Source organism: Prionailurus bengalensis, chromosome C2 (genome assembly GCF_016509475.1).
Source record: "Prionailurus bengalensis isolate Pbe53 chromosome C2, Fcat_Pben_1.1_paternal_pri, whole genome shotgun sequence".
NCBI lineage: Eukaryota > Metazoa > Chordata > Mammalia > Carnivora > Felidae > Prionailurus > Prionailurus bengalensis.
The window spans coordinates 4,649,559-4,669,411 of record NC_057350.1 but is presented as its reverse complement, the minus strand read 5'-3'; the positions used below and the strand labels follow the sequence as shown (position 1 = coordinate 4,669,411).

The window sequence follows — 19,853 nt, the reverse complement described above, 5'->3', positions numbered from 1 at the left end:
CCCTCTGAGGTCACAGAATTGGCTCTTGTTTGGGAAAACATGGGCAGTGCATTCGCTGTGCCCACAGCTCCAGGGCAGGTGCTCCCAGGACGGGTCGTTACTCCCGGCCATTTCCACAGCCTCCTGCAGGGGAAGGCCAGGGCACTTCGATCGGGGAAGCGGGAGCCAGAATTGCTGCCTGCCTGGCAGCCTAAAACAGGGGCCTCTGCGGAGCCTGCCCACAGCACGTTCAGGCGCCCCAACTGTACCTTGTTTATTTTTTCCCGTATCTGTATTGTCTTTCAAAGGAAAAGTTGGTGTCTTTGATTTTTTTTAACCTTGGAGAATCATTTAGCTGTTCGCTCAACACATATTTGAGCGTCTACTCTGTGCCTGGCCCCGTTCCGGGCACGGGGACAGAGCAGCGAACAAAATAGCACATATCCCTGCCTGAGAGCTCACACTCTAGGGGTAGCTCCTAGAGCCAGGAAGTGGGTAGGTGGGTTAAAATAATGTGTTTGGAGTAAGACGGCGTGGGTTCAGACCCGGCCCTGCCACGCACACACCCGTGCATGACCGGGTTGGTCAGCCCCTCTGCACCTGCTTGCCCTATCTGTGAATAAGGGTGTCGACGCTGCCCTCAGAAGGCCCTTGTGAGGGTTCAGCACGTTAGTGTGTGTGCAGCACTGTAAGGAGTCCCTGGCACATAGTAGGTGCTGAGTCCTTGGCACATAGTAGGTGCTGCTAGATGCCTGCCATTGCTGTTGTTACCCCAGGAGGGCATGAGCGTCATGGGAGCAGAGGGAGGAAGGGAAGGGGGTGCCCAGCAGAGGCAGAGAGTTGCCATTCAGAAGGGTACATTGAGAGGTGCCCATTGAGTAAAGCCTTGGAGGACATGGGGGGATGTGCACTGCGGGTTCCCCGGGAGGGCACTCTGTGTCCCGGGTCCCCCCGGGAGGGCATGCTGTGTCCCGGGTCCCCCCGGGAGGGCACTCCGTGTCCCGGTTCCCCCCCAGGAGGGCACGCCGCGTTCCGGGTCCCCCCGGGAGGGCAGTCCACTTCGGCACAGGCAGCGGGTCGGGGGGCAGGGACGGCCCCAGTCTGGAATGTCCACGGAACAGCACGGTGGGGGTGGAGTGAAGTCGGGGCGCCGGGGACTTGGCAGCCGGTGCGAGGACTGAGGTTTTCGAGCCGAGGGAGGGCAGGGGGTGGTGCACTCTGACTTACACTTTTGTAGTGTCACGGTGGCCACTGGGTGGAGCGGACCGAGGCAGGAAACGGGGACGCTGGTTGGGAAAGGCGGGAGACGGTCATGCTACTGGCCACATTGGTCCCAGCAGAGGTGATGAGAGACGGGCAGGCGCGGAATACGGCCCGGAGGAGGGGGTCTGGATGTGGGGCATAGGGGAGAGAAGCGGTGAAGGTGTCGCCACGCTGTCTGGCCTGAGCTGACGCGGCAGGCCTGGGGGTGCCGGGGGCTCGCTTCTGGACACGTCAGACTTGAGACAGTGTGTTTGTTTCCTGGGGCAGCCATCGTGAAGCACAGACCGGGTGGTCTGAAACAGAAATGCCTCTTCTCACAGTCTGGAGGCCAGAAGTCTGAGGTCAGGGTGGCGGCCGGCCTGCCCTCCCTCTGGGACTCTGGGTCGAGTCCTTCCTTGCGTCTGCTGGCTGCCGGTGGTGGCCGTTAGTCTCTGGTGCCCCTTGGCTGCACCTGCCTCTGTCCAGTCTCTGCCCCTGTCCCCTGGCCTTCTTCCTGTGCGTCTGTATCTTCCCATGGTGTTTTCCTCTTGTAAGGACCGCAGTCCTGTCGGATGACGGCCACCCTAATGACCTCATCTTAATGGCATCCGAAAAGACCCTGTTTCCAAGTCAGGTCACAGTCACAGGTTCTGGGGGGTTAGGACCGCGGTGTGACTTTCTGGGGGACACATTTCAACCCCTAACGGATGGCTGTTGGGCATCCAAGTGGAGGTATTGAGCGGGGAAGGCCTGGGGGTGCCCGCGTGGGAGACGTAGGGGAGTCACGGGCGTGTGGAGGGCAAAGCCGTGAGACTGATGAGGTCGCTGCCACGGGGCGAGTGTGGCTGGTGCCTGGCGGCTGCAGGGCCAACCTGTGGGGGACTCCCGCACACGGGGCAGAGGAGAGGCACCCGGCAGTGAGACTGAAGTGGGCAGGCAGGAAGTCGGAGGAAAACTGGGAGCGTAGAGTCCCGGAATCCAGAACGAAGACCGTATTTCCAGGACAGGGTGGCTGACTGGGCAAGACTCTGCTGAGGGAGGGGGTCAAGTGAGAGAAGTGTGGAAAACACTGGATTTGGCAAAACTGAGGGTTTTTCCCAGAGCAGCTGTGTAAGTGTTGAGAGAATTCTAGGTAAATACTTACCCACCTGGGTTATCTCATCAATAGCTTATGTTTTTTAGCAGTTTTTTTTTTTAAGGTTTGTGTATTAAAAAAATTTTTTTTAATGTTTATTTTCGAGAGAGAGAGACACACACACACACACAGAGTGTGAGTGGGGGAGGGTCAGAAAGAGAGGGAGACACAGAATCCAAAGCAGGCTCCGGGCTCTGAGACGTCAGCACAGAGCCCGACACGGGGCTTGAACCCGCAAACTGTGAGATCATGACCTGAGCCGAAGTCAGACGCTTAACCGACTGAGCCCCCCAGGTGCCCCTCCCTGCTGTTAGCTTCTTAATGGACTGTTCAGATTTCAATTTCATAACGACTTTTAACACAAATTTCTCATTGATACAAGTTTTTTTTCCCAAGCAATACCTTGTTCTTGGTGCTTAGTTTAGAAAGAATTCTTCGAGAGCATTGCCTTCTTCCAGTAACCTGATAGTTTCTATTTTTTCCCCTTCAAAATAAAAGCTGCAGATTCTCGTGGACACTGGAAGCAGCAACTTCGCCGTGGCAGGTGCCCCGCATTCTTACATAGACTCGTACTTTGACACGGAGAGGTGAGTGACGGGCGCGTGGCTGGGTGCGGCAGGGTTTCGGGGCACCGCGTGAATACTGAGCAGACACTGGCATAAGAGAAGCCGAAAAAGGCTGTGTTGTTTAAAGGGGGATCTGTGTATGTATGTATTCGTGTGTCTGTGTAGACATCTGCATGTATATTTGTATGCCTAGATATCTGTGTGTATGTAGACCTGTGTGCATGCGTCTATTTGTGTAGACATTTGTGTATATGACTGTGTGTATATTTGTGTGTGTGTACATATTTCTGTATGTATAGACATTTGTATGATTGTGTGTATTTGTGTTTATATTTATATGGTTGTATATATATCTATGTGTATGTATATGTGTAGATATCTGTGTATGTGTAGATGGGTGTGTATATTTGTATGTATGTGTATATGGTTGTGTGTATTTGTGTGTATATATTTGTGTAGGTGTAGATATCGGTATATGGTTCTGTATGTACTCGTCTGTGTGTGTGGTTGTGTGTATTTGTATTTGTAGACATCTGTATATGTATATATTTGTATATAATTGTGTGCGTATTTGTGTGTACGTGTAGCTACTGCATACGTGTGTATGGTTGTGTATCTATTTGTGTGTATACGTATATGGTTGCATGTCCATTTGTGTGTGTATTTGTAGAATCTGTGTATGCATATATGGTTGTGTGTATGTGTAGACATGTGTGTATATGTAGATATCGTGTGTGTATGATTGTGTGTATATTTGATGTATCTAAATATTTGTGTGTGTGGATATCTGCATATGTGTGTATGGTTCTATATATGTGTATATAGTTGTGTATATATCTGTGGGTATGTGTATGTGGTTGTATGTATATAGATGCACAGATATCTGTGTATGTGTATATGGTTGTATGTGTGTAGATATCTGTGCATATGTGTATATGGTTGTGTGTATATTTGAGCATATGGTGTGTGTGTATCTGTGTATGTATGTGTGTATATTTATGTGTATGTAAATATTTATTTGTATATGTAGATAGCTGCATACATGTGTATAGTTGTGCATATGATTGTATATTCGTGTATGTGTGTATATGGTTGTGTATATATCTGTGGGTATGTAGATGTGTAGATATCTGTGTATGTGTATATGATTGTCTTTGTGTATATGTGCAGATATCTGTGCAGATGTGTAAATAGTGTGTATATTCATATGTGTGTATGGTTGTATGTATATGTATATATTTGTGTATATGTATAGGTATCTGTGCATATGTATATATGGTTGTGTGTATATTTATGTGTCTGTATGATGTGTATCCTTGTGTATTTGTAGACATCTGTGTATATGTACATATCTGTATGTGTCTGTGATTATTGTATATTTATGTGTATGCATATGTTTTTGTGTTATGTGTAGATACCTGCATACATTTGTATGGTTGTGTATGTATTTGTGTATATGGTTGTGTGTGTGTATATAGACATCTGTGTGTATGTAGATATTTGCATACGTGCATATGGTTGTGGGTCCTTTGTGTGCATGTGTAGACATCTGTGTGTGTGTAGATATTTTCATATATGTATACGGTTGTGTATGTGTCGATCTCGCTGTGAGTATATGGTTGTGTGTTTTCCTGTGAGTCGTGTACTTGTCTGGGTATGCGTGGACACACAGGTATGAACTCCTTCCAGGGGAATCCATAGGAGGATTCTCCTATCAGCTGTGGTGCCTTCTCCTGGCATTGACCTGGTAAAAATCTGAGTCAGCTGGCCTTTTTGTAGTCACACCCGGTTTGCAGACGGCACACCGTCCTCTGACGGTCCTCGAGCCCCTCTAGTCCTGATGTGGCGGGGGCTCGAGCCGGGAGGGGAGCGTTAGGCGTCAGCGTTAGGCTGTTCCGGACCGCGGCCTGGGCTTGCTCGGAGAGCCACCTTTGCTGTCCCGAAGTTCAATGGTGGTCAAGGTGTGGTTCACTGGGACCACTTCTGTGACTCGCTTAGAAAGGAGCACAGAACATTCAGTCTGAGGACAGGGCTCCCAGCCTGCCGTTGTGGGGCAGGCACCTGAGAACAGTGTGGAGCCTGGATGGCATCGGGCAGCCCCCGCTGGGCTCCCGGGACGGCCCCCAGGGCCTCGTGGCAGCGTTGGGCCCCAGAGGAGCCCACGGGGTCAGAGTCGCCGTCTTCTGGGTGCCGTTGCTGCCCAAATGCCATGCACATTTCGATTTCATGTCTCTTTTTGTGACCCTAAAGTTTAACCTTAAATAGAGAAAACAAATAAGGAGAATGCGGTTGGCTCTTCAGGCTGGTGAGCCGTTGCCAGACCCTGAGCTTCCACATTCAGTGCCCTGCTGCCCGTCCTCTACATGCCTCCCTGCTCACTTTCCTCGTCCATAGTCTCTGTTCCCCCAACTTTGGTTGAGGGAAAATAACAATTGGGAAGCTTCAGAAAACTGTGGGCGTCGATAGTAAGGCAGGAGACGTCGCCCCGTGTGGGAGAAGTGCCCGCCTGTCTTCTCCCGATGCCACAACTCGGTCTCCATGTTGGTGGCACAACAGATGTGGTCCTCTGTAGGCACAGCTGGAGAGCAGTGGTGGCAGGTGCTAGGCAGGCCTCGTGGGGCCACCAGATACCCCGTGGGCCCGTCCTTCGAAGAGCCTGTGCCTTAGTGTACGACCCCGTGCACCGAGAACCTGTGGTTACTGAAATTCCGGGGCGAACTTCCCAGCCAGTGACTGTTTATGACAGAAGAAGACTTGTGGGTGCCCCAGAGCTTTTGCTGTAGCCACAGATGTGCAGCAGGGGGGCGTATGTGTGTGCACGCACGCGTGTGCACGGGGCTGGGGGCTACCCTCTGCCCTTTCCCCTTCTGATGGGCCGTCCATCCACATCCTCTGCCCCCAGCTGCTCAATCTGGACTGTTTCGTCCTAGAGCAGGACTTGGACTTGGTCCAGACCTTGATTTTATTCACGTAGCACAGGAGGCCCAGGAGGCCAAGAGACTTGTCCAAGATCAAGCTTCTAGGTCAACAGTTCCTGAACCTTCAGCCCTGGCACACCCCCTTTTTCTAGCAAGTATTTGGGAATGCCCTGAATGAATTGGAAAGGCAGTATCGCTTACCTGCATGTGTTAAGTCTAGACGCCCCGGGACCGTACGGGGAGGATGGAAAGCGGTCATGTGGACAGAGGTGGTCGGTACCTCGGTCTGTGCACACTCTGGGTCGGCTGCAGTGGGAGGGCTGGGAGGTGGGGGCACACGAGGCTGTGAGCATCCCCGGGGGCCTTGCAGCAGCCAGTGCAGACGGGGAGAAGGAGGGTTGAAGTGGACTCAGACCCCCAGAGCGGCTTGGGTTGGTGACATGATTTAACAAACAGGCAAAGAATCTTGGTAAAGTTGTCCCTCCCCCAAAAGTGTCACCTTCCCCGGGTTGGCTCGCGTTTCTGGAAGGTGCAAATGCATATTAAAAATACGTAAAAAAATGTATCTGGGTGGCATAGCAACCTTAGCCCTCCGTCTTCTTCACACTGCAGGCTGTAGTCGCGACACGTACCTGGTGTCCCCACACCTGCCCTGTGCTCAGAACACGCATGTGCAGCACACTCCCTATGCTCTGAACCTCGTATTCGAGGCTCAGCTGTGTCTTTAGTGGCTTTCCTCCCCTGGGGTAGTTCTGGTTTTCATCACCGATCTGTAGACACGAGAGACAGTAGGAGAAAGTTCAGCAGAGTAAAGCCAACATTTGAGAGATGTGTGTACTCACATTAGATTCCAGGATGCAATTTTTAAAAAAAAGTTTTTTGTTTTTTTTTTTTTTTAATTTTTTTTTCAACGTTTATTTATTTTTGGGACAGAGAGAGACAGAGCATGAACGGGGGAGGGGCAGAGAGAGAGGGAGACACAGAATTGGAAACAGGCTCCAGGCTCGGAGCCATCAGCCCAGAGCCCGACGCGGGGCTCGAACTCACGGACCGCGAGATCGTGACCTGGCTGAAGTCGGACGCTTAACCGACTGCGCCACCCAGGCACCCCCAAAAAAAGTCTTTTTTAATGTTTGTTTATTTTTGAAAGAGAGAGAGAGAGAGAGCACGAGCAGGGGAGGGGCAGAGAGGGAGACACAGAATCCGAAGCAGGCTCCAGGCTCCGAGCTGTCAGCACAGAGCCCGACACGGGGCTCGAACCCACGAACCGTGAGATCATGACCCGAGCTGAGATCAAGAGTCGGACGCTCAACCCACTGAGCCACCCAGGCGCCCCTCAAGTGTGCAGATTTAACCCTGTGGATGAGTGTTCCCTTCCCAGTGGGTAGACGGTAGGGCTTGGGCAAGCGCCCACAGCCAGGGATCAATAAAGGCCAAAAGAGCACTTTGCAAGCCAGTCCCTTCTGCCACGCAGATGCGGTTATTGAAACCGCGGTAGGTCGCAGGCAACGTTACAAATACCGTGTACGGTATTTACCCGAGCGTAGCCTGCGGGGGTCTTTTCTCGTTTACCTTTTGCTTTGTTCACGGTTTGGTCGGACGGTGGTCCCGTCTCAGGCTTCGGGAGGACACGTCTTTCTAACCTCGCCGCTAACCTTGCCGGCCGGGTTTGTGGTCAGGCAGCAGATGTTTCTGTTTCTCATATTTAGGTGTTGAGCCTCGTTTAAGGTGAAACTCGTGAGAACGTCTGTAGCTCCCCCGATGGCTAAGCCTTCCCTCCCGCTAACTAGCCCAGGAGGGCTGAGGGCTCCCTACCAGCTTTTGGGGCCCTCAAGGGTCTCCTGGGCTGTCCACACGTGGACGAGCAGAGATAACAGAACCTACCAGCGGGCGGGGGACGCCCCTGGCTCTGTCGCCCAGACCTGAGCCCACCTTCTTGGTTCACAGGTGATGCTGAAAAGTTCTCAGTACCCAGAAGACATCACCCACATTTTGGGCCTCTGGCCGGCCTTTTAAGAGGACTGTTCCGTGAAGCATCACATTTCTGAGTTTGGGGCCGGTTCTGCTCCATCAGAGGTGTCCCTACTAACAGCGGGCGTCTGCAGGTTAAGCAGTCGCTCAGATTTACGCCAACGTTCTTTTCTCTCCCTTCCTCTGTGCCCCCCACCCCCCGCCCCGCCGTGTTTCTCCCAGGCTTCTATTTGACGCAGATTTAATATTGGAAAGATAGGAGCATTTTCTGTGTAAATTATGTATTACTAATTTGCCTGTTGCTTTGAGCTGACTTTACAGTTGGCCTACGGTATGCTTTCCCCCGTTGTATTTGATGGATGCCAAGAGAACGTTCTCCCTTCCCTTCTTAGTTTCTGACAAAGGGTTCTTTTCTGAGATGTAGCTGCCTGCTCTATGATGTTTCTGTGTTTGCCTGTCCCTCTGATCTCCCTCAGTTATAATAAGGTTCCTGGTTGGGTTTGTCAGCCTCTGATTCAAGTCCCCCAGTCTTTGGATATTCAGGTTTAATGCTTCCTGAAACATTTCCCAGTAATTGGAGCTTTGGCTTGGGGTTCTTTGACAAGAGTTCTTTGATTTATGGAATGAGCCGTCAGACTACCGTTAATCATTTGTGTAGCTTTTTCCCATCAGAAGCCCTCCTTTCATGGTGGCAAACGTTCCGATGGATTTCTACATGGCAAAAAGAAGATTGTGTATTTCTTTAGATGTCCTTCTTTTTTAGCCAATAAAACAGCCTCCGGCCAATTGGCTTGATTAAAGAGCCAACATAGTCATTCCCCTGACCTTCTACTAATCTCTTCTGGAAATTAAACATCTTTCCATTAAAATGTCTCCTCCTCCCATACTCCATGCGGGGTGAAGCCCCCAGGGAAGTCGTGGCAAAGGAGCAGTCGATGCCTGTCAGTAGAATTAGGATGTTAGGGGACTACCGGTGACCAACTGAAGGAGGCTGAGCTGGACCCCTGATGCCCCCAGGAAATGCCTCATGTCTCCGTGTGCGACGATGCGGACATTTGATGATTTAGATCATTTCTCAAGCCCACCCATTGTTTGCCTGTCCCAGACGGGACTGTTGGAGCCCATGAGCTTTGGCCACTGTTGAGGGTGTTGACGAGTCTCCAGGATAGACAGGCTAGCTGAGCAGCCCCAAGGGCCATCAATGGCCCCACCCACTCTGGTCCGGTCACTCCCAGAGCGAGCAGAGAAGGGGAGGGAGTATCTGGTCACTTGGGCCAGCCCAGCAACCCCAAAGGTCGGTTCCAAACCCCCAAACAGGCCAAAGAGCCCCTGGCTGCATTCTTCCGGAGGTTCCACGTTCCCGGGGTGCGGTGGTTTAAGAGAACCAGATCAGACCTCAGGACCCCACTCTTCAATTCTGCCCTTACACCTTCTCTTTTTATGTCCTCTGAAAGCAACAGGGGGTTTCTTTCAAAACACTACAATGTTCTGTGGCTCTTTTCTCCTCCGCTCGTTGATTTCACTTTCCACTCCTGTGTTCGGGCAACACTCAGAGGCAGAATGCCTCCTGAACTGGGTTCCAAGTGGGTTTTTTTTTTAATGTTTGTTTATTTTTGACAGAGAGAGGGGGGCAGAGCGTGAGTGGGGGAGGAGCAGAGAGAGAGGGAGACCCAGAATCCAAAGCAGGCTCCGGGCTCTGAGCTGTCAGCACAGAGCCCGACGCGGGGCTCGAACTCACGAGTTGTAAGATCACAACCTGAGCTAAAGTCGGTCGCCCAACCAGCTGAGCCACCCAGGCACCCCCGGTTCCAAGTGGGTTTTATTGCCGTGAGCAGACTTTTTCCTGGCTGCCTGTATCCTTGATCGATTGGGGTTTCTGAGCGCCCAGAATGGATGCCACGGGAGGAGCCAATGTGGGGTTCTCTCTCAGTGTCGCTAATTAGTGAGCAGAGCCCTTGAGAGCCACAGCATTTTAGTGCCAACGAGTAGGATGTTAGAGCATGAAGGCAGAGGAAGACTTTTCTTTTTTCTTTTTTTTATTTTTATTTTTAATTTTCTTTTTAATTTTTTTTAACATTTTTATTTATTTTTGAGACAGAGAGAGACAGAGCATGAATGGGGGAGGGGCAGAGAGAGGGGGAGACACAGAATCGGAAGCAGGCTCCAGGCTCTGAGTCATCAGCCCAGAGCCTGACGCGGGGCTCGAACTCACGGACCGCGAGATCGTGACCTGAGCTGAAGTCGGACGCTCAACCGACTGAGCCATCCAGGCTCCCCAAGACTTTTCTTTTTTTTTTTTTTTTTTTAATTTTTTTTTTTCAACGTTTATTTATTTTTGGGACAGAGAGAGACAGAGCATGAACGGGGGAGGGGCAGAGAGAGAGGGAGACACAGAATTGGAAACAGGCTCCAGGCTCTGAGCCATCAGCCCAGAGCCCGACGCGGGGCTCGAACTCACAGACCGCGAGATCGTGACCTGGCTGAAGTCGGACGCTTAACCGACTGCGCCACCCAGGCGCCCCAAGACTTTTCTTTTTTAATTCAGTCCCGAAAACTATGTGTCCATAACCCTCAGAGTTGCTTACCATTCATCCCTGAGGTGTTTGCCCTTCGAGGTTCGTTTCGGGGAGCTCAGACAGCATGCATTTACTTTTTTCTCGCGTTGTCCACAGCTGTGCTTTCTACAGGGGTGACTGCTAGCCGCATGTGGCTGTTGAAAATACGTAACGTCAGGTGAAATCAGTTTACCCCTTCAGTCACCCTGCAATCGTATTTTACCGCTCAGTGGCCCCTACGGCTACCATGTTGGACAGCACCGATCTGCGGCCAGTTCTATTGGACCGCACCTCTCTAGGACACAGGAGAACGCTGCCTTTAGACACCAAGCCCCCTCCGCCGCTCCTGACCACCTTAACCAAGCCGTTCGACAGACTAACCCCCTTTCCGAGGGATGGCTGGACTTCCAAATGAGACCGTTTTGGGTATTCAGTAAGAGTAACTCTGTAGGAGCGTTTTCAGGGAACAAAAATTCTTACCTCTTCTAATAGTAGTTCCTAGATTGAATAAAGATAGCAAGTGATTAGATAATTATAATAATGGCAGCTATTTTCGTTGCGTGCCTGCTGTGTCCCAGGGACTTTGTTCTAAACGCTTTCCAGTATTAACTCTTGCTCCTCAAACTTAAACCACCGCCCGAGGTGTGGTGCTATGTTGTCGCCTTTCAGCCAGAGGCACAGAGAGGTTAAGCAACCTGGCCCGTATCACACAGCTAATAAGCGGTTGAACGCAGTCAGCGTGACATCACCTGCCTCTCAGCTCTGCGGGTGGCACTGAAATATCCAGAATGCCTCCCCCATGAGGGGAGTAGCAAGCTGGTCAGGATAGTGTAGAAAACACGTCTAATACATGTAAGAGGCTGGCTCAGACTCCGACGATATTAGCAAATTCTAATGAGTGTTCTATACTCTGGGCACAGTAGAAATAAAACAACTTCTCAAAAGACAGTTGTGGTACTTCAGGTGGTTTTGGGGAGATAACTGATCATTTAACATTTATTAAGGCAGACTTTTTATTTTATTTCTAAATTTTTATTTTTTTTATTTATTTTGAGAGAGAGAGAGCGTGAGCAGCAGAAGAGCAGAGAGAGAAGAGAGGGAAGAAGAGAATCCCAAGCAGGTTCTGCCCTGACAGTGCAGAGAGCCCGACTCGGGGCTCGATCTCATGAACCCGCGAGATCTTGACCTGAGCCGAAGTCAGACGCTTCACTGAGCCACCCAGGCGCCCGAGATAATTAATCTTTTATTTTTATTTTTATTTTTTTTAAATTTTTTTTTAACGTTTTTATTTATTTTTGAGACAGAGAGAGACACAGCATGAACGGGGGAGGGGCAGAGAGAGGGAGACACAGAATCCGAAACAGGCTCCAGGCTCTGAGCTGTCAGCACAGAGCCCGACGCGGGGCTCGAACTCACAAACCGCAAGATCGTGACCTGAGCCGAAGTCGGCCGCTTAACTGACTGAGCCACCCAGGTGCCCCGATAATTAATCTTTTAGATCGGAAGTTGGCAAACCAGGACCCGCAAGCTACAACCCAATCTGCTGTTGTGTTTCTGTTCATAAAACGTTCCTAGAATACAACAGCGCCTTGTTTATGTACCGTCTGTGGCCTCCGTCCTCATTAGATTTGCATGGCTGGGGAGTTGGAACAGATCACATGACCCACCAAAGGTAAAGCACTTGCTTTCTAGCCCTTTCCAGAAACAGTGTGCTGACCCTGGACTGGATCCTAGGTAGCCGCTCTCGTTAGCAGTGGTGGATTTGCGGACTCGAGGAATGACCCGAGATTGTCAGCAGGGCCGGAATAATTCAGTGGTTTCGTTGCGGGTCACCGTCGCTGCGTGCAGCCCCTGCCACGCATCAGGCACACCTGAATTAGTGCTGGCGGTAAACTGGGCGTTACAGCAACCCTCGGGTGCCCGCGTCTCAGCGACCTGACTGCCTTACACGTGCGACTTCTGATGGGTCCCCTAGTTCTCCGCGTGCGTGGACCCCTCCACCCTCACTCTTCTGTGCTCTCCCTTGTCAGGAGACAGGTGCACACGAGGTGGTCACTTAATGCTGCCGCCCCTTAGAGATCATGGCAGAGCGATCTAAGGGGGCAAATGTCAAAAGCAGCCATTCTGTACAGTTTGTATCCCATTACGAAGTTAACGGAGATCAAATTTCTCCCAAAATCTTCTGCCCGTTTGTAAAGTTTATTATTTGAGAGAGAGAGGGCACTCCCACGCATGCCAGCAGGGGAGGGGCAGAGAGAGAGGGAGAGGGAATCCCAAGCAGGCTCCACCCTGTCAGCACGGAGCCCGACGCGGGGCTCAAACCCGCGAAGTGCGAGATCGTGACCTGAGCAGAAATCCAGAGTCAGATGCTTAACTGACTGAGCCACCCAGGTGCCCCATGTCTGCAGACATTTAAAAAATAACTCTTTTTTTTTTTTTCTGATTGTGGAAGTTAAGTATGCAGAAATTGTAGATGGGCCTAAAAAACGAGGGGAGTCTCCCCTGCAAACCCCACCACCCAAGGGAGCCACCGACATTTTTCTTGTACCTTATTCCTGTGTCGTTGAAAATGATTTAGTCTGTTTCGGTTTTATGTACTATTCCATCGTAGAGATATAGTATGGTTTGCTAAACTGTTTCCTTTTTACTGGGCGCTTAGGTTGTTTCCAACCATTTGCTATTATAGATGAAACATAATGGCTGTCTTTGTACCTGAATCTCCACCTGCATCATGGGCGTTTCCTTAGGATCAAATTCTCAGAAGCGCGATTACCGAATTAAAAACGGTCAAATATATTTAAAGCTTAAGAGATGTGCGCACCACCCCCCACCCCACCCCCCACCCAAAAGAGGTCATATCATCTCCGATTTAACTTCCTTCCTGACCTCAGGCAAGACTGCATTAGTCCGTGTGATCCTACAACAAGGACTGAGTGTTCAGTGATAAATCAGCGAAATAAAAGCCACAGGCAAATGGGGGCACTTTCCACTGATCTGTTTGGTGATTTGACACTTCTCTGAGGAAGTGGACAGTTTTCCTAGGGTGAGTGTGGTGTGAATGCTCAGATATTTGCCTGGAGACATTCTTTGGGTCCTTTGCTGTAAATCAGCAGAGTTTTTAAACTCAGCTGGGTAAGAGAATTACCTTACAGGTTGGGACACCACAGGGCTTTGACACGTGCCGTCCTCCCTCCCGAATGTCCTTCCTATGTGGCTCATTGTCTTTGTGCATGTCTCACACACATGTGGTTGCTTTGCAGACGCCTGGGTCACCTCCACGTCACTGCCAACCCCCCCTCCTCCCCCCACCGATTTATTCTCTGGAGAGTCCTTAACGCTCTTTATCACCACTTGGAATTTTGTGTATTCGTTTGTTTACTGTCGGTCTCCCCAAGGGCAGGATTCTCCTCTGCCCTGACCATCGTCTGAATCCCTTCCTGTTTTGGTATGAGTATAATGAGCTTTGGAGCCTTGGGGACAACCTGGAGAAGGAGCCTGTGACATCAGGAGGAAGGCCGTGGAGGTGGAGGGGATCACTTTCTATTTTCACACTGATTGTACGTGAGAATCTGAACCCCGGGCCACTGCCCTCGGCCCCTCCCTGTGTCACAGAGAAGCCACTGCAGGGCCCCTGTGAAGCCAGAGGGCCAGGCAGGTGCCCAGGTTTGATTTCTGCCTTCAAAGGCTCATCCAGTTAAGTAAAGCCCCTGACTTACTGGCTTCACGGGGGCAGATGTCGACCCCGGTACCTCCCTCACACGTGGCACGGAACCACTGCCACCCAAACGTTAGCGATCGTGTCTTGTGGGAAATGCCGCTTCGTCAGCAGGGCCACTGTTAGTCCTGAAGAGTTGACCGTCAGAGCCCCCCCGGCGCTTAGCACAGCGGTCTCCGCCACGGCGACCGGCCGCCGTGTCAGCACGCGGGTTCACAGACGAATACGATGCCTTCCCTCGTGTCCCGCCAGGTCCAGCACGTACCGCTCCAAGGGCTTTGACGTCACTGTGAAGTACACGCAAGGGAGCTGGACGGGCTTCGTGGGGGAGGACGTGGTCACCATCCCGAAAGGCTTCAATGGCTCATTTCTTGTCAACATTGCCACCATCTTCGAATCCGAGAACTTCTTTCTGCCCGGCGTCAAATGGAACGGGATTCTGGGACTCGCGTATGCTGCCCTGGCCAAGGTAAGGCCGGCGTGGACCTGAGTGAGTCAGAGGTGGGACGCGTCTGGGTCCAGTGCTCGGACGGGCGGCGGGTGGGTCCGGGCCGCGGGGACAGGTGGTCTGTGGGACTCCCGTGGTGGAAGCGGACCGTGGTCACACAGCGCATCGTGTTTCTGGGCATCTGTGAAGCTTAAGGCAAACGGTGCAGTCCCTCGAACTTTCCTGCCAAGACACAGCCAAAGCGTTACTTTCCCTCATTTGTCTTAGTAAAAATGTTAACAGAACCTGAATCACTTGAATTATGGTGGTGAGGGGTTTTTCTTTGGGTAAGGTCAAAAGAAAACACGTTTGTTTTTTTTTTTAACGTTTATTTACTTTTGAGACAGCATGAATGGGGGAGGGTCAGAGAGAGAGGAAGACACGGAATCTGAAAAACAGGCTCCAGGCTCTGAGTGGTCAGCACAGAGCCCGATGCGGGGCCTGAACTCACGGACCGCGAGATCATGACCTGAGCCGAAGTCGGATGCCCAACCGACTGAGCCACCCCGGCACCCCGAAAAGACATTTATTAAACTCCCACCTTCGCGTGGAGACACGGAGCCCGTAGGAGGTCCTGAACCTCAGCCGGGAGGCTCCCCACCACGGAGGAGAGCTTCGTGCTTTCTTGCTGTGGCTGCAGACACCCCTGCGGAGCCCTCGCCCCCCCCCGCCCCGCAGCCCGAGTGGGGCCTGAATGCACGTCCTAGGGACCGCCAGCCAGTGGCCCAGGAGGCGCGCGGGGAAAGCGTGGAACCCTCGCTCTCTTCAGCATCAGAACCTGCACAAAATGGGAAAGACAGAATTGAATGTTCTCCAAACATTTGGACTCAGGCCGGCCCAAAGGAAGGGACGTTGGTGTGCAGGAGTGTGGGGGGGCGGGCTTGCTCACAGGCCCGGGGATTTCCACCAGGAAGGGAGCCAGAGGCCAGCAGATTAGGACCCAGGGTGTGCCCAGGGCTCGGGCTGTGCACACATGAGCAAAGCGGGAGGTCACCCCACCTAGTCTGCGGTGGGCACCACACCTTGCCCTGCTCATTGTTCGGTGCCAGGCTTGGAGCCAGAGCGGAGTGTGAAACCACAAGGCGCACGCATGTGGGACCTACCCACCCAGTAACGGCAGAGCCCCCCGTGGTCCGTGAGGGCCCAGGAGGGGAGGCCTGTTTTCTCTCCCTGCAAGGACGTTTATTCCAGCCCAAGCCCACTAGTAAACGGTGCTGGGGGGGCCAGGCGGGGAGGGGGCAGCAGGGAGGGGTCGGAGGAGGTTCCCAACCCTGTGGCTTCTCAAGGAGAGACAGCCCGTGAGGCACATCACAGGATGTTGGTTCCCTTGAATCTCGAGACCTCCCCATGAGGCCAACTTTGGAAGGCCGTGTTCTCCCATTTTATGGCTGTGCAGACTGAGGGTCAGAGAAGCTTACCTTCCTTGCCCAGAGCCCGTCTGCAGACCCTGGGGGGTTCTGGAGCCCCCTTTTTCCTCTCAGTACTGTGTGGCGAGCTTAATGGGAAATCTGCAGACTCTTGACCTACATTCCTTTTTGTTAAGTTTATTTTTATTTATTTTGAGAGGTAGAGAGGTGGGGGAGGAGCAGAGAGAGAGAGAGAAAGAGAGAGAGAGAGAGAGGATCCCAAGCAGGCTCCCAGCTGTCAGCACAGAGCCCCACGCGGGGCTCGATCCTATGAACCACGACGAGATCAAGAGTCCTACACACAACCGACTGAGCCACCCAGGCGCCCCAATCACCTACCTTCCTAAATACGATTTCCCTGACAGCGTGACCAAGGACAAACCATTCCCTGTTTACCTGACATTGACCGCGAAAGGTGTGTGCCCGGTTGGTGTCACGGCGGATCATTTGGAGGGTGATAGAATGAAGCTGAATTTCCCGGAATTGATAATGTTGATAAATAAACTTCCTGGGAAGTAATGACTCCGGGTCCCTTTGGGTGTCCAGACTCCCCAGGTGACCTTTTTGTGCGTGAAATTCCGAGATTACCAGCGATGGGGTCCCGTCCCAGCCTGGGGGAGACAGTCGCGGGATGGGTGGGACGAGGCACGTGGCGGGAGACCCGTGCCAGGCGGCGCAGTCTGGATTGGGGTCTGGAAGAGACTGGCCGAGCCACTCAGCGGCCACCACAGCGTGTGGTGTCCCGGTCCCCCTACAGGCCTCCTGGATCCGGTTCTCTTGGTTGATCCTGGCACCTGTATGTTTGTAAACCTCAAGAGGGATCCCGAGGCGCCGTCCTCCTGAAAAGTGACTCGACAGAGTAACAATGGATCCCTTGCCGGGCACCAGGCACTATTCCAAGTCCTTTGTGCGTATGGACCCATTTGAGTCCCACGACAGCTCTAGGAGGCTCTTATTTCCCCATTTTCCAGATAAAGAAACAAAGGAACAAGTCACACGGCTGGCAAGGGATGGAGCCAGAATTTAGTTCCAGGCAGCGTTTATTTACTTTGCTGCCTCCCGTGCGGGTGACCGGAGGCACGGCGGCCTGGGTCAGCACCACACCCGGCCTCCTGCGGGAGGGGACTTTGTCTCTCCGTCATCGACCCAGATGCCAAGTCCTCTGCCCACCTCGCGTACAGAGATCGTGCCGACTCCTGGCAGAGAGTCGTGGCAGCAGGACCAGGAGGCCAGAGACAACAGAGTTAAATACGTGGGAAGATTTCTCTTTGCCAGCGGGCTCTTCTCCTAGTCCCTCCAGACTTTCAGTTTTAATTCTTACAGGCAGCAAATAGTTCTGCCGGTGACCGTCGGCGGTCAGAATGTGCCAATGGCACCTGTGCCACCACAGGCGAGTTTCCGTCAAGAACCAACAGCTCCGAGGGGCGCCTGGGTGACTCGGTCGGTTGAGCGCCTGCCTCTTGGATTCGGCTCAGGTCATGATCTCACGGTTTGTGGGTTCGAGCCCCGCGTCGGGCTCTGTGCTGACCCCCACGGAGCCTGCTTGAGATTTTCCCTCTCTCTCTGCCCTTCCCCAGCTTGCCCTCTCTCTCTCTCTCTCTCTCTCTCTCTCTCTCTCAAAAGAAATAAGAAACTAACAACTCCAAGTGATTGGTATCTCCCAGTTGTCAAAAATCTTGGGGCGCCTGGGTGGCGCAGTCGGTTAAGCGTCCGGCTTCAGCCAGGTCACGATCTTGCGGTCTGTGAGTTCGAGCCCCGCGTCGGGCTCTGGGCTGATGGCTCAGAGCCTGGAGCCTGTTTCTGATTCTGTGTCTCCCTCTCTCTCTGCCCCTCCCCCGTTCATGCTCTGTCTCTCTCTGTCCCAAAAATAAATAAACGTCAAAAAAAAAAAAAAATTAAAAAAAAAAAAAAAAAGAAAAAAAGAAAAAAAGAAAAAAAAAAAATCTGCCCGGAGGTCCCTGACCAGCCCTGAGACCACCAGGGGGAGGCCCACCCCCAGCTCAGAGCTGCTCGCACACCGTGCCTCTTCCTCCGAGTCCTGGAGACTTGGGGGTGCCCAAGTGACTGCCAGCGCCGCCGGAAGGGAGGCACGGGCCGCTTGGGCCCAGCAGGGGATAGGGGCTTTTCAACCTGAGGATCCCAGGACTGTCCCTTCCCTGCTGCTCTCCTGCTCCCCGGCGTTCCGTGGGTGCTGTGATCAGAGACGTCTCGCGGCGCGCCAGGCGACCGTGGCTGAAAGGAGCGAGTGACGTTTTCTGAAGCCACGAAGGCCGCACCTGGAGGCCGCTCTCTTGTTACTCTGAGGTGGCCACGATTAGAGTTCACCACCCATCTCGGCGACCTACTTCCAAGTCTCACCCCTGCCTCCCGGAAAGTCGTGGTGACAAGTGAGACGGCGTCGTGGTTGCTCTACACACACCCCCTTCTTTCTGCGTGCCGTCCCCGCGCAGGGGCCTCGCTAATCTGCCGTACCGCTCCAGTTTTAGAAATACTGTCTTATTTTCACAACAGAGCCGCTGCAGCGGGGAAAATGCCGCCTGGTGGGAAGTCTGTTGTAGGTTTTTCTGCATTCCTGCAGCTTGTTTGTTGTTTAGCCGTGAGACAAATTAGGAAAACGGTTGGTACGTCACGCGTGGTGTCTGCTTTGGGTCACTCATCTGTGCCGTCGCCGATTTCCCTCCTACAGCCGTCAAGTTCCCTGGAGACATTCTTTGATTCTCTGGTGGCACAAGCGAGAATCCCCAACGTCTTCTCCATGCAGATGTGTGGGGCGGGACTGCCCGTCGCTGGATCCGGTACCAACGGAGGTAGTCTTGTGGGTATCTTTTAGTCTTAAAGGGGGGGAAAAAAATCACAAATCAGTCGGGCAGTTTTTTCTGTTTCACTGACACCCTGATAGGAATAGTAGACGTGGGCGCACGCAGAAGTCCTGTGGAATTTTGATAACCTTTGTTCTAGAACCTTTAGAAAATGGATCCAGTTGGGAATGATTTTTATCTTTCCTAATCACCTTGCCATCCAAAAGCTGATGGTTGTCATTGCTTCCCCCAAATCCATTAAAGCTTCTTAAAAAATTTTTTTTTCTTTGAAGGGTAACAGTTTTTGGCGGGTGGGGGAGGGGCAGGTGAGGAACCGTAGGGGGTGCGGTGAGCGGGCTTTTCTCTGCCTTGGGGAAGCAGAGGGAAATGCTGGTGATGTCATCAGTGCGGTGGGGAGACAGGCACACCTGTATATCCTTTGTCTCTCTGTGCGTACGCGTTCGCACACAGCGAAAAGCTTTCTATTACACAGACAGATCAAAGCCGTCAGCGCTGTGGATATGCTGTGGCCTGGGCGTCCCCTCAATGAGCCCTGCACCCCGATGTCTAAAGCAGGAAGTGACAGGGACGATGTCCAAGAAGGGCACCTCTGGGCACGTGCCCACAACCCCTCTAATCAAAGCAAGCCCAGTTGCTTTCATTTGCTAACAGTACACACAGTCTTTTTTTTTTTCTAACGTTTATTCATTTTTTGATAGAGACAGAGCGTGAGTGGGGGAAGGGCAGAGAGAGAGGGAGACACAGAATCCGAAGCAGGCTCCAGGCTCCGAGCTGTCAGCACAGAGCCTGACACGGGGCTCAAACTCACGAACTGTGAGATCATGACCTGAGCTGAAGTCGGGCGCTCAACCGACTGAGCCGCCCAGGCGCCCTGAGTACACACGATCTTAATACCTTATGTACCCCCTTTTCTGGACAGAGGGCAGCCTAGGATTCACGGGGTGATGTTTTATAGTTTGACAGCATGCAGTTTTGGGTAGGGAAGCTCTTTTGTTCTTCTTTCCACCCACAATTGCAAGACAGTCTAAGTCCTCTGAGGAACTAAATTCTCGTCAATCAA

At 52.3% G+C, this 19,853-nt stretch overlaps 1 protein-coding gene across 2 annotated transcripts in view; it reads left to right on the top strand.

Annotated features, from left to right (window-relative positions):
• Positions 1–19,853, top strand: part of BACE2 (beta-secretase 2) — a 91,172-nt gene that overhangs the window by 36,381 nt on the left and 34,938 nt on the right. For both annotated transcript variants that reach the window (XM_043593562.1, XM_043593563.1), the window contains exons 2-4: positions 2,855–2,943; positions 14,334–14,550; positions 18,661–18,789. In XM_043593562.1, coding sequence (XP_043449497.1) covers positions 2,855–2,943; positions 14,334–14,550; positions 18,661–18,789 — 435 coding nt within the window. The remainder of the gene's footprint in view (positions 1–2,854; positions 2,944–14,333; positions 14,551–18,660; positions 18,790–19,853) is intronic.